General features: G+C 37.1%; 2 protein-coding genes across 2 annotated transcripts in view; one reads left to right on the top strand and one right to left on the bottom strand.

The window, feature by feature from the left end:
- LOC108605340 (E3 ubiquitin-protein ligase highwire) overlaps nt 1-14,293 on the bottom strand; it is a 44,107-nt gene that overhangs the window by 10,416 nt on the left and 19,398 nt on the right. The window lies entirely within an intron of this gene.
- LOC108606042 lies at nt 5,281-14,106 on the top strand. Its single transcript, XM_033294566.1, has 5 exons — nt 5,281-5,437; nt 11,830-12,094; nt 12,537-12,703; nt 12,760-13,049; nt 13,446-14,106. Exons 1-5 carry the CDS (start codon nt 5,288-5,290, stop codon nt 14,017-14,019), a joined length of 1,446 nt encoding a protein of 481 aa, XP_033150457.1. The 5' UTR covers nt 5,281-5,287; the 3' UTR covers nt 14,020-14,106.

Genomic DNA, 14,293 nt, shown 5'->3' with positions numbered 1-14,293 from the left:
ATAAATCATTTAAATATTTGTTCGATTTATAAGTTATAAATCTTATATAAGATTTCAACTCTTTGGCAATTAATATTAGCTTTGAATAAAAAAAAATAAACAATACTTTTGCTATTCTATAAATGATCTATATATTTCATATTATACAGTTCGGACTTTGTACTATATTTTTGTAACTATAGCTAAGCAACGGAAACTTTTCTTGAAGAAATAGGAAGTGACAAAGGAAAAAGCTGCAACTTGTATGTCAAAATAAATATACAGACTAATTGAAAGCAAATAATTTAAAAAATAAATTGAAACCAGCCTGGAGCCTAAAAGCTGATGCCGTCTGGTAATGAGAAACGTATTACTAACAAAATATGAATGTTTATAAATAGCAAGCAATTGTCATCAAATTGCTTTGATTTATATACAAGGGTATTTTGTTCATTTGTCTATTATTGAAGCGACTCGAATCGATTGAGCAGGGTTGGCCAACTAATTATGTTTGGGGGGGAGACACACACACACACACATTTGTATTTGTGTGTGTGTGTGTTTGACAGCGCAAACAAAACTGCAAAGAGACATTTACATAAAAAGCAAATAAAACAATACCAAAAATGAAATGAAAACTGAAAGAATAAAGTTTTCCAATGAAAAGGGCATGCATGTAATTTGCCCCCCACCCCACACAACAGTTGCCCCCAATGCACACACACAGACGCGCACAATGAACGGCACATAAACAAAAATGCGACCCTGCACTTCAGCAGCAACAAGCCGCAGCCAACAACAACAATAACGAAAGCGGCAGCAACGTGGGGCACAAAGCACCGCAGCCAACTGTGGCATGTATGTACATACAAATGCGCCTATGTGTGTGTGTGTGTGTGTGTGTGTGTGTGTGCGTTACCTGTGGGAAACACGTTTTTTTTTTCTACTGTTTTTGTTTTTATCAAGACACAGGGTCTGCAGACCATATCCAACTGGGCGAGCGAGCAATCCAAATGGAGCTCTAAACAAATACATATACATAAATACATGCATATGTGTGTGTGTGTTAGTGTGTTTGTTATTTAAGTGGAGCGGCAGCAATCGCAACAAGTTGCAGGGCGAGTAATTTCATTCATTCTTTGCTTTCATTCACCAACATGCGGAAGAGACAACAGCAACACACACACAAACACACACACACACACACACACACACATGCATAAAACGCTTGTTGCTAAGCTGCAGTCAATTTTTAGTTTATAAACAATCTAATTCCCATTTTGAATTGTATTGAATTCAGTTTTAATTAGAAAAATTATTAAAACTGTAAGTCAATTACAATTCATTAATCAATTCATATTTTACTAGCATTCATTTAAAGGGCTGCATTTCAAAAGGGCTACAAATATAAATAAAATAATGAAACGTATTCAGCAGATTTGTGAGCATAATTAAAGTCAATAAGAATGATTCAAAATCAAGCAGCATAATTTTAAATTCAATGCAATCCACTCATATATGTATGTATAGAACACTGTTGGGTAAACAATTTTAACTATTTAACTATTCCAAAATAAATACAGTAATGAATGTTATATTTTAATAGTTAAAATAGTTGATTTTTTGTTTGCTTGTTCACTTATGCGTTGGAATTCACAGTAAATAGAAATATTTGCAGCTAACTAAGAAATATTTTTAAAATATAAATCAACATTTAACTGCAAGATAACATTGTGGCCTATTTGTTTATTAATTTATATTTACTGCTTTGCGACTTACTCATCGCTTACCACAGCAAGAAATCTAAATATAACTAAATTGAGATACCAACAAGCTCGGCCTCTGTTATTTTATCAAAGGCAAAACGGTTTAACGCGATTACTAATTCAACTTCTAGTCAACACACACACACACACACACACACATAGAAACAAACAAGCAGCTGTGCAGTTCAATTGCCAAAGTCAAGTGCGTGTGACTCTCTCTCTCTCGCTGTCGTTGTCGCTCTCTCTCTGTCTTTCTATGTGTGCGTGTGTTCGATATCAATGCACTTATCGCACAATCAACTTTGGAGTAAGAAATGCAGCAATAGCAACAACGTTAAACAATTGAAATCTAAAATCGGCGGCTCAACGACGTAATAATTGAACAAAGCGACCTGGAACATAGACACAAGGAATGCAGGAATCGAGAAAGAGAGAGAGCGAGCGAAAGAGCGCGATCGAGTAAAAGTGGTGGGCAGCCCGCATAGCCATTTGCCATATGAAGCGAAGAGAGAGAGCGACTGGGGAGTGGGTGGAGGGAGGGAAGTTTATTTCCGCTGCATAGTGTGTCAGTCACATCAAATAGAACGCAAATTGATTTCGAGTCGCGCGCTCCACTTAGAAGACAATACACAAAGAGGACAAACGAGAGGACAGAGCAGCGGCGGCGGGGGTGGGGAGTGTAGTGAAGATAAGTGGAAGAGCTGCAATATGGCAATGGGATCGTTTTTCTCACTCTAATAGCGGTAATTAAGTTACAGACGGGCCCATGGCAACACCAATTGAAAATTGCCCAAATATATGCCACCCTGCATAAAATGCTCGCATACAGTGAGTCAAAAAGGTATGCACCAGCCAGCGTCATTACTAAATTTGAAACGTTACAACTTTTTCTTCACTTAATCACTTTGATAGGAAACGATTTTTGAATTGCATTTTATTTGTTATTCTTTCGTGGAGATTAAGTAAAACGCGTTGATTTCTACATCCAATAACTATAATAATAGCTACCAATTGCTATAATAACATTTTGATAAGAAATGATTTACTTTATTCAAACGAAAATAATTTATTGAATTGTATATGTAATGTGAAACTTCTGAATGTGAAGGTTTAGTCAAAAGCGCTGATTTCAATAAAGTTTTGGCTCACTTTTTAAAACTTTATATTTTTTAACCAAATCATTTTGATAAGAATCGATTTTTTATTTTCACAGAAATTAAAAATATTCCATTGGAATTATTGTTAAGTGAAATTTTGGCTCAATTTGAAGGACTTCATAACATTGTATGGCTCCTCCTGTTACATTCTCATGAATTAAATTTGGAAACTACTTTTTTGACTCACTGTATGCAATGCCTGACTGCAGTCACTTCATTTGCAGGCTGAGCGCGGCGGCATGCGCCATAAAAACTGAAAATTAAGCATCCACAACAGCAAAAGACAAATTCTATTTCTGACAGAACCGAACTGTCTGATACTCTTACTGCATTACGCTGAAATAAATCTTAAGAGGCTCACACACACACACATACGAATATTACTTATGCGCTCAATTAAGCGTAAGAGAGCGGGCAAACTGCTAGAATAAATATTTGATATGAATAATCGTATAATGCAAATAAATTTAGAATAGTCATTTGTTTAAATACATGAAATATTTATCGCCAAATGCATCAACAACAACAAGAATAGTCCGAGACTTATCGCAAAATAACAGACATGGACATGCCTATGCATGCACACTTGTGCGCATGTCCAGACGTTCGTTCATACATACATATGCACTGCATATGTTTGTTTGTATGTTTATCTGTTTGTATACTTGTTGATCTTGTTCTTGTTTTTGTTGCTCTGCATAAATTTTTAAGAAAAAAAATCAACTAATACTACTTCCAGCTGATTTGATAAGTTGCCGTGTAAGTGAATCGAGAACAACTAAAAGCGCTACCAGACACAGAGAGAGAGGCGCAGCAATTATACAGAAATGCTATGTATGTCGAATAAGATGAAAAATACACTGCAAGAATTGCCAAGCAGCGGACAAATAATTAATTATAAATTTTACTTTTGGACAAGGTCGAAAAAGTAGCAAAGTTAGCAAGAATTAGTTAGTCATAGCTTATGATCTTGCAAAAGAAAAAATAAAAGGCTCGACTTGAGTAATAATAAATTTCTCGGAACGCTCTAGCAAGTTTGCTCTGCTTAGCTCATTGCTTGCGCTTGAGACATATAGACATCGTCAACCTGATCAAAAATATACATATTTCATTTATAAAGTTGTCAGTTATCAAATTAAACTCAATATACGAGGTGTGTTTAAGAAATAACAAGAGTTATCTTATTACTGCAGCAATTTTCATTTGAATTTACATACATCTATGCACTATAAATTAATATTCCATTCGGATTTAGTTTGTTATAAATTTGAATAAATAAGTGGAGTGTAGATCTACATATCTCAAATTTAATGTAACGAGAATGCAAGAGCGAAAGATATTTTAACTATGATAATGTGCTTAGAATACATAAGCTGAGATTAATTTTGGCAGAACGTATGTACATTATATTTACTGTAATATTATTTATAAGAATTAAATTAAATTCAAATATAAGCTGCTAACTCGAAATTATAATCAAATGCTCGTTGGAACACACCTCGCCTAACTCTTCATAGAGAGTTATGAAACAGCGCACGAAAAGCGCTCAGTGCATTATCAGAGAGCGAGAGCGAGAGCAAGAGAGCGCGCGCTCTCTCGCGGACGTGTGAAACGAACACATTTAAAAAATACATTGCTCCGTTTGTTGTTCAGTCTGCGTTTTGACTTGCTTGCGATCAGTTGAGATCAGAGTGTGGGTGCGGCGCTCTCGAAAAAAGAATTTTGTATTGTTTTTTTTTCTGGTGTGTGATTTACGAATTATTTTCGAAGTTCGCTTAAAATTCTGTGAATTATTTTTTTTCTGCTCTTGGCTATGTATATTTCGGTTGATGACGTCTAACAGCATTAATATGTATATTAGTGCGCTTTTATAGAGTGTGATCGAGTGAGCGAGAGAGAGAGAGAGTGTAAGGTAGCGGTGCCAAAAAAGAAACGATGCGTAGAAGAAGAATTGAATGCTGATGAAATTCTTAAGCACAGACGCACACACAGTTAGAAGATAAACGCATGCGTATGTGTGTGTGTGATGGTCAGTGCTGAGGAGATGCGTAAAGTGCGTGCGTGTGCGTGTGAGTGTGTGAGTGCGACAAAAGCGACTCCAAGTTGCGACTTTTTGTAAATTGAATCAAACGCCGCCCAAGAAGGAAGCGCAAATCAACAAAAAATATTAAATTAAATACAAATTAAGCAAAAAAAACAAAAACGTAACCAAGTGCCAGTCAACAAAAAACTACGCCCCACTGCCAGCAACAACAACTACAAAGAAAGAGCGAGATAGAGAGAGAGAGCGAAGACAACATCAAAGCGACCAAAAAAAAAAAAGCGAACGAAAGCAGCAGCAACTCCACAACTGCAACTGTAACAAGAACAACAACAACACTAAAGATGCCACAATTGTTGCTGCATCTGCTGCTGCTGCTGCTGCTGGCGGCCACAACAGTTGCTGCCACAACAGCTGACGAGCCAGAGGACATTTGCCTGCATTGCAGCTGCAATCGCACGACAGTTGTTTGCAACTTTACACACGCCAACAAGGTAAGTGCCCCCCACCCAGCCAAGCTTAACTTTTACTCAAGTGTCAATTACACACAGACACACACACACACACACACACATACAAAGATCACATGCAACAATTAGACAATTAAACTTTTGCCTAGCAAGGTGCAGCAGCTGCAATTGAAGCAAACTTATTTTTTTTTCGCGGTGGGAGCCATTTAGCATGCACAAATTGACAAACTGACAAATTAATTGCCCCACACATACACACACACACACACACACGCATACAAAGGCAATCGACACATAAACGTATTGTTGTTAATTTGTTGCCCACAGCTTATGCTACAGTGTTACTTCTTTATTAGTTTTGACATATTTTTGAAAACATAAATGCCACAAAGTTTATATATATATTGATTTATTGCATTATTAAATGCAAGCAATGCACTCATCAATTTATTTATAAAGCGCCTGCATAAATTATTTATAGTGTGTGTGTGGTAGATTGCTTTTTAAATGAACAACAAAGAAAATATTTCAAGCAAAAAGTGGCTATGTAAATTTTTAATACAATTAAATTTTAGTATTTTAAAGTAGTGTCTTTAATTTAAGAATAATATAAGCAGCAATAGGTTTACGAATCTAGTTCGAAATTCTTGCAATTCGAATTTCATTTTATAAAATATAAGTAATGAAATTTACAAGAACTGATATAGCTAATGCTGATGTGATGTAGTTTTTTATTATACTCAGATATATATTTGTCGAAATAGATTTTCGAACTTAGTTCGAAGTATGCAAAATCTAACTAATTCATAAGTGATTTCTGTAGTATTCTTTTTTTATAATATTGAGTTAAAAGATGCTCGAAAACAGAGTTTCGAGTTCGAAATGTTCAAAATATTGTTTGAAAGTGTACAAATTTGAACTTGTTAATCAAACTTCAATCATAAAATATGAACAACAAAATTTGTAATAGAAATTTTGAATTTGTTTTTGATTTTGTATACTGAGATAAATGTATGAAATAGTTTTTTGAACTCTGCACAAATGTGTACAGTAAATTAATTGAAATGTTGTATTTTAAATAAAAACATATATTTAAAAAATTAGTTTTAATTTAGAAATATATGGTAAAGTTAAACAAATGATTATAGAACGATCTTTGCTTGGCTAAGACTGCAAATTGCAGCTATTGTAGTATGCGTTAATATTTGTAGGCAGTGCTTACTGTATGTTTATAAATGTTATCAGAGCGACCGCCGCTGGTTTGGTTTGCTGCTTTGTTCGCGTTGTCGGCTTACTCAATGACTGTTGACTGTTGACTGTTGTCATAGTCGTTTCTTTTTACTTTTCGTTTTGTTGTGTTGGTCAACAAAGTAAATATTTTTTGGCAAGCAATTGAGCATGGCAAGTAGCCGTGATCATGACACATATATGAACAGAGCAAAACATATATAATTAACTGAATGATTTAATAGACAAACTGCAGCAGCAATAACAATAATAAATAAGAGAGCGCGAGCGACTGTGAGAGCAATTAATTAATAGCAGCAACAATTGCAGCGCATTGCGTGCAAAGTGAAAAGAATAAGCCAAGCACCAGGCCCAGAGCTAGTCAGACATACATCAGTTTGCATTGGAAGTTGTTGGTATGAGTTTTAATTCAACCAGTTGAACAGGTTATGCTAATGAATCTCAGGTGTGTATGTTTCTATATTTGTGCGAGCAAGTCAATCGTCGGTTTGTCTATTTTAAGAGAGGGTGGTGGTGGTGGTGGTGGTGGTGGTGATGATGATGTTGCTGCCACCGTTGGAGGCGCCACTGCCAACAGCAAATGTAGCGCGCGCAGCTTTTGTTTCGAGCAACATTTCCGGGTGCAGCTATCTAACTAAACTTGAAGCTAAAACTGGGCGTACGCAGCCGGATGTGGGCGTGTCATTGTGGGCCAGACGACAATCAACATCAACGACGTCGTCGTCGTCGTCGTCGTCGTCACGATGTGTCAAGTGATGTGCACTTGTATTTCGAAAATTGCCCTTCGTCAGATTATGCGTGTTGCTTCTGCCTCTCTCTCTCTCACTCTCTTATGCTTTATTTTCTTATTTTTTGTGTGTGTGTAGCAAAAGAAAAAAAGCTTAATAATAGCGTTAAGCATATATAAAAAAGTTGCTGTCATTGTGAAATTTATGAGCTAGCAAGAGATCTAAACAGCCCAAATGACACCTCAAGCGATCGCTCGCGCTCGCTTGCTCTCTGTCGCTCTTTCAGAGAGCGTGTGCTCAATTTCCGCAAGACATAAACATAAATAAAACTGCAGCATGTGGCATGAGATATAACTGAAGATATTCTCAGTGTGTTTGTTTTAGAATCGTGTGTGCTTAAATGCCATACAAATGGCTACTTAAACTACTTAAAAACAAATGGGAATGTGGCAGCTACATACTAAAAAATCCATCAAGTGGCACACACACACACACACACACACACACACACACATTGCAACGCGGCAGGAGGTGCTTGAGCTCAACAGCTGCTACAAAAATATTTTTTTGTTTAAAATTGTTTAACAACATCCTTAATAAAATATTTAAAAATTGCCTATAGCGGAAATCTATATTTTGTTAGCTGCTAACGCAAATTCATTTCTACTTCAACTTGTTGTAAAAATCTTTTAGCCATGACTAATAGCAACAACAATTAAAAAAACAACAACAGCAACGAGGCCAATAATTATTTGCATTTTGTTTGCGTATATAAAAGCAAATGTGTAAATGTAAATGTAAATGTGAAATGAAATCGAAATGAGTTGTGCAAGATTTGTTTACAAATTTGCAAACGAGTTGCACAAGTTCGCTTTGAATGAGGCATGCAACAGCGATAAAGGGGGGCAGGTAATAATAAATAAATAAATAAGCAAACAGCTTAAGAATATTCCAGTTAACCTTGTGACTAAGTGTGGAGAATAGATGAGCAAGTAATGCATTAGTAATGCAAGAAAGCGCAAAGCTTACTTTAATTTCTGAAACATATTTCAAGCTGAAATAAAAAAATAGCAACTAGGATTGTATATAAAGTTTTATTAAATAGGTTAATATTGCTGAAAAAGCAACAGAGCAAGCAAAACTGTTTTTGCAGCTACTCAAGCGGAATTCAATAATTATAGCAAATACATATATAAAGATATAAACAAATCAAGCCAAAATAAGCAGCAAGTTGCTTTTTGGCAAAAAAAAATGTTAAACAAATCAAAGTTGTCGTAACTAAATATTACTAGCAATAAATTCAATTAAGTCAGTTAGATTGCAAAATAAAATCTATAAAAATTAGCTGTATATATTTTAGCTATGCAACTAATTTGTTAAAGTTTTTATGCATATTTTAGCAATTAATTTTAGTTATAAACTTAAATTAAATTATGTAAGCAGCTTAATAAAATGCAATTAAATAATTAAGTGCTAAATCAGTAAGTAAGTCAGTTATGGTTTAGAAATGGCAAGAAAATTGTTTTTCTAAGCTACTGATAATGTCTATGCACATTTATTTATGCAGTTTATAGCAAGGATAAATATATATAGATAAACATTTGTGTATTTAAGATAAAAACTGCGGAGCACACGTTGCTAAAGTAAAAGTGCCACATGCGGCAAGAGAGAAAGAGATAGAACGTATCTCTATGCGTATTTATTTGGAAAATCCTGTGCAGATATACGATATATTGTATATATGTTAAGTCTACACATGTGCGGACTGCTGGGCTGTTGCCATATGTTGCGCTATCTCTTTCGCACACACACACACACTCAATCTCAATGTGACAAAGCGTTCTCAAAGATACGCGCGCCATGTGCTGAACTCCCGAGAAAACAGAAGAAACAACAAATCTTTTTTTTTATATAGAGAGAGAGCGCGCAAGCTGAGCGCATATCATAATTTATTTTTAATTGGATTTTGTTTAGTTATTTATGTGTGTATGTGTGTGAGCTTGTTTGGCACTACTTCCGTTCCCCGCAACAGCTACAATGCATTTAGACCCGCTTTGAGTTTTTTTTTTGGCATTTGAACTGGCGCTAAAAATAATTTGTACAACGACAAAAATGCGCTGGAAGCTGCAAGCAAAGAATGCAGCACATAGAGCAGAAGAAGAAGCATTGAAAGCATGCATAGACTAAATTTAGACTCACACACACACACATATGTACATAGCTTATAAGCTGTCAATTTGTTTTAACACTCACACTCTTATACACTCTTATATTCTGTTTTTAGCATTTGATAAATTTATGCGTCATGTAAAGCGAAGTTGATAAAGCTGCAAGACACTGACAGACGAACAGACAGACGTACAGACAGGCAAATTAAAAGCACAAACGTAATTGAGATTTCCTCTTTACGTACGTAGCAGAAGAAGAGCGCGAAGCAAACTGGAGCAAATTGAAAGAAATTGCGCCCAATACAAACATAAAAAAAAAATAAAAAACTAAATACGTGTGTTAAGCGCAATTGCAAACTGATGTATGAATAAGCGAAAGAACAAGTGATCAACTGCAAGCAGGGGCGTAGTGTCATAGGGGGGTGCAACAATAAGATTAATAAACAGCAAGCAGACTAAACAATCTGTGCAACGAGCTGCACTTAGTGGGGTGGGGGGGAGGGGCAACAAGTGCTTGCCACATTGTATTTTCACAGCTGCTGCTGCTGCTGCTGAGCCTTGAGTCTACTCAAATAACCTTAAGCAAAAGCAGCAAGCAAAACAGTAAAATAAACAACAACAAAAAATGACAATTTTTATACGTGCTCATCTCTAGGACAAACTTGAATACCCCTGCTCATCAGGTAGCGATTGCTCATATGCCTACCAGCCCACCCCACTCCCCACCCCCCCTAAGCCACTTTAGCCCTTTTGTGCACCAAATATGGCTGTTTATATATTAAAAGCTATAACAATTATGCGGAAGCCCAGCAGACTTGCCAGTCCAGCACGTAAACTTGCGTCTGTATGCGTGTGTGTGTGTGTGTGTGTGTGTGTGTAACTGTAACTTGTAGCACATTGAACTTTATCTGTATGCAAATGTTAGGCATTACACTAACATTTATGTTAATGCCTAACATTAAGCTGTTAACTAGCATTAAGCCATTGCTAAGTAGCCATAAAAATGCGCTATGAGTAAAAGTTTAGAGTTCATTTTTATCATCGGCTCACGCTGTTTTGTTATTGTTTACGATTGTTTATTTTTGTTGCTTAATTTACAGCAACACGTAAACATTTAAGCTTTATGGCTAAGTGACTAGTCAATAATTCGTAAGAAATGCAGATTCATTTTACATAAATAAGTTTCAAGTTGAGATTTAAATTAATTTATGTTCAAGTTTTAAGCAATTTGCATTTTTTAAGTTATAAAATCAAACAAAATTTGAATTTGTTAGAATATAGAATTGTGAGAATTTGAATAAATTAAAATTTAAATTTTTGAATAGAGAATTCAGCCACTACTAATATTATAACAAAGGATTACTTTAAATGATATAGAGAATTCAGTTATGCATATTTTTTTCTATTTTTCCAACAGATTTTAGAAAATCTTAAGTAGGGGCTTTAAGCAATTATTATCTTACTATTTTTTTAATTTTGTGCAAAGGTTTTAGCAATATTTTGAATACAAAACTTTAAGCTAGTCTGCTTTGCTTTAGCTTAAATAAATACAATTAAATCGAATACAATATGCATAATATAAATATGAATAATGCTAAAATTTAACAGCCCAACTCCAGATGAGCCACGAGTTTAGCAGAGTTCAGCTTTCTTCTCTAACACGAACTGTTGACACATATTAAATTAGTCTTAAATTGATATTCGTTTTAATATCAAATGGCCACACTTAATGCAATCTAATTCAATTTGTTGTTGAATATTTATAAATTTGTTGAAGGATTGCTGTCCAAAGATTGTTCAGACATACTATATAATAATATGCTTTGCTATCTGAGTCTGTGTACTGCGATCGCGTAATCTAAAGCAGCGACAACAACAACTAAGTACAAACATTAACAATCAGCCCAGCAGCAGCAACAAAAGCAACAAAAGCAACGCGCGCTGCGTCTTTGTTGTTGTCACCCCAGCGAGCTGGAAGTCAAACTATTTTCTTTTAATTTAATGAGAAAATTACTTGCACACTGACTGGGGGTTTTGGGGCAATGAACGTTGCGGTCAACTTGCTGCAATTGTTGCTGCTGCTGCTGCTGCTGCTGCTGGTGTCGCGACAACAGACATTTAAAAATAATACAAGAGCAGAAATGTAAGTCAAGCGTTGCAGCAGCAGCAGCAGCAACAACAACATTAACAACTGCGAAATAATATTATAATGCCTGCCACATCACTTGGCCAAACAATAAAACTTTACTTAACATTTGTCTGTATTTTGCAGCTCGCTTGGGTTTGGAACGGCAACTATAAGATACCAAACATCATTTTGGCCGTGGAACTGCAGCTGGCGGGCAACACCGAATTCACATTGCAGAATGGCACTTTCCATGAGAATCGCGTCAATTCGTTTGTCATCAAGGGCGGCTACGCGGGCAACGATCAAGTGGAGTTGGCCCAATACGCGTTTGCCGGCAATAAGGGCGGCTATCCCGAAATTCGCATTGTGGATGTGGGAAATGTTTTCCTACGCGCCAATGCATTCTCAGGTGAGAATAATTAACACTAATTAAGTGGAGCTAAAACTCGTAATTCAATAAATGATCGATAGGAATTTGCAACTCACGGGGAAACTTTAGTCATAAATTCAGAGTAAAATAAAAACATAAATTTCATTATTTTCGATTGTAAAAACCTATTGATTAGCAATTGTAATCGTTACTAATTCGATTATTAGGGGTTAATTTTATCCCAATTTTACAATTGCAGCCAAAAGTTGAAAAAAAAAAAAATGCGGAACTATTCAAGATTATTGAAAAAGTTCAAAATAATGTAAAAAATTGTCTCATTGTCGCAATTATTTAATAAATCTTAAATAATTCCGCATTATTTTTCAATGTAATGCTTAGTAATTGTAAATATTTCAGTTGTGCATTAATAAAATGCTTGGAATTCAAAGTCTGAATTATAATGAATTTTCCTAATTTTCAGGTAGTGAAATAAAGCTGCGCGTGGAGAACAGCAAAACACTCGATGTCTTCCCCCATGCGTTTATCAACATGAACATGACTTGCAATTTGATAAACATAGAACAGCTGAAGATTCAAAAGAACAGCTTCAGTCCCAGCACAGATTTGCGTGTAAAGTCTTCAGTGATTGTAAGTAATCGAACATTAATTAATATTGCATATTAATGTAAACTTTGTGCTTCTAGCTCAATGTGGAGAACTGCACTATACCGCTGATCGAAAGCTTCGATGTTTCAATGAACAAAATTGCATTTAAATCGTGCACAATTTACACGGTGCAGAGTCAGGCGTTTGAGGTGACGCGCATCGATGAGGTGTCCTTTGAGAATTGTCGCATAGAGAAGATTGAGGCGAATGCATTTACCAACAAACTGGAGTGTGGCAATTTCTCCATTACAGACTCACAGATAGGAACGATTGAGCACAAGGCGATCAATGGCAGTGGCATAACGGCATTGACTTTGAGAAATAACAAGTAGGTGGCGCCAGCAGAGCGTAGGAAAAGCAAGAAAGAAAAGTCTTTGCCACAGAAATCACTTCCGATTGAAATTTAAGCCCGTTGCGGCACAAAGAAGTTCGCGCAAATACTTTGGGCGGAATTTTATTTCACTAGAGATTTGTGTGGCAGCTAAATTCTTTGTATGCAAGAAATGGAAAAAGTCTTTGCCACAGAAATCACTTACGATTGAAATTTGAGTTCGTTGCGGCACAAACGAATACGCGGAATTAAATTGGGCGTAATTCAATTTCTCTAGAGATTTGTGTGGCAAGACTTTAGATGCTTGAAAATGGCAATGCTGAAGCAAGTCTGCAAGATTTATGTCAAAGTGTATATGAAAGTTGAACTAATGATTTTCTCTTCTGCTTACAGCATCGAAACTATACGCGGCAATGCCATTGAGATAAACAGCATTGATGTCTATGTGGAGGAGAATAAAGTGAAGCACTTGGATGCGCACTGGCTGCACGTGAAGGTGGCGGATGTGGTGAGCATCAAGGACAATCGATTCGATAACTATGCCAAGCTGCAGTTGGACCAAACGTCGAGACGCGCCAACTGCAGCTTTGCCAACAATTTGCTGGGCCAGATGCAGGCGGCGAGTCTGAACTTTGGCAGCTGCGAAGTGCGCAACATAACGTTGCAACGCGGCTGCAGCTGCGACGACACCAAGCACTTGCTGCCAGCGCTAACCGAGCACGATCTGAGCGCCGAGGTCTACTGCCAGCCGCCGCAGCGTTTGCGCAACTGCCTCAAGCTGCGGACGGTGCACATGCGACGCTTTGGCTACGACGCCTGCGGCGTTAATCGCACCAGTCTGCACTGCGTGGACAACAGCACGCTGGACTGCTGGCATGGCGACTGCTCGTCGAAGCAGCGAGCGCGAGCCAGCAGCAGCGCGGCTACAGCATCATCGAGATTGCCACACTGGTCTGCTGCATTCTGATGTTTGTGCTGCTGCTGCTCTGCGTCGGCTGCTTGATCTACAAGTGCAGGCGCTACAAGTGCGTCGAGGCGCACTGCAGCATGTCGAGCGATGAGCTGAATGCGCTGCGTCGCGACCTGTCGCGCATGGAGGCGGATCAGACGCGCAAGGATCTGAAGCGCTATGTGCAGCGCTTGACCGCCGGCAAGCTGAAGTGCAGTCAGTGCTCGGGCATGATTATGGAGCTGATGCAGGCGCGTCAGCAACTGCCGCAGACTTCGAACAAGGTGCTGGC

This window comes from Drosophila busckii, chromosome X (assembly GCF_011750605.1).
Source record: "Drosophila busckii strain San Diego stock center, stock number 13000-0081.31 chromosome X, ASM1175060v1, whole genome shotgun sequence".
NCBI lineage: Eukaryota > Metazoa > Arthropoda > Insecta > Diptera > Drosophilidae > Drosophila > Drosophila busckii.
The sequence above is the reverse complement of the archived record's forward strand: the minus strand, read 5'-3'. Positions and strand labels throughout refer to the sequence as shown.

What these genes read in the sequence shown, in the direction of transcription:
- LOC108606042 (XM_033294566.1), top strand. Translation starts at nt 5,288, where the DNA reads ATGCCACAATTGTTGCTGCATCTGCTGCTGCTGCTGCTGCTGGCGGCC. An exon ending in GTGTAAAGTCTTCAGTGATT is followed by an intron (nt 12,704 to 12,759) that starts GTAAGTAATCGA and finishes TTGTGCTTCTAG; the next exon opens with CTCAATGTGGAGAACTGCAC. An exon ending in TTGACTTTGAGAAATAACAA is followed by an intron (nt 13,050 to 13,445) that starts GTAGGTGGCGCC and finishes TTCTGCTTACAG; the next exon opens with CATCGAAACTATACGCGGCA.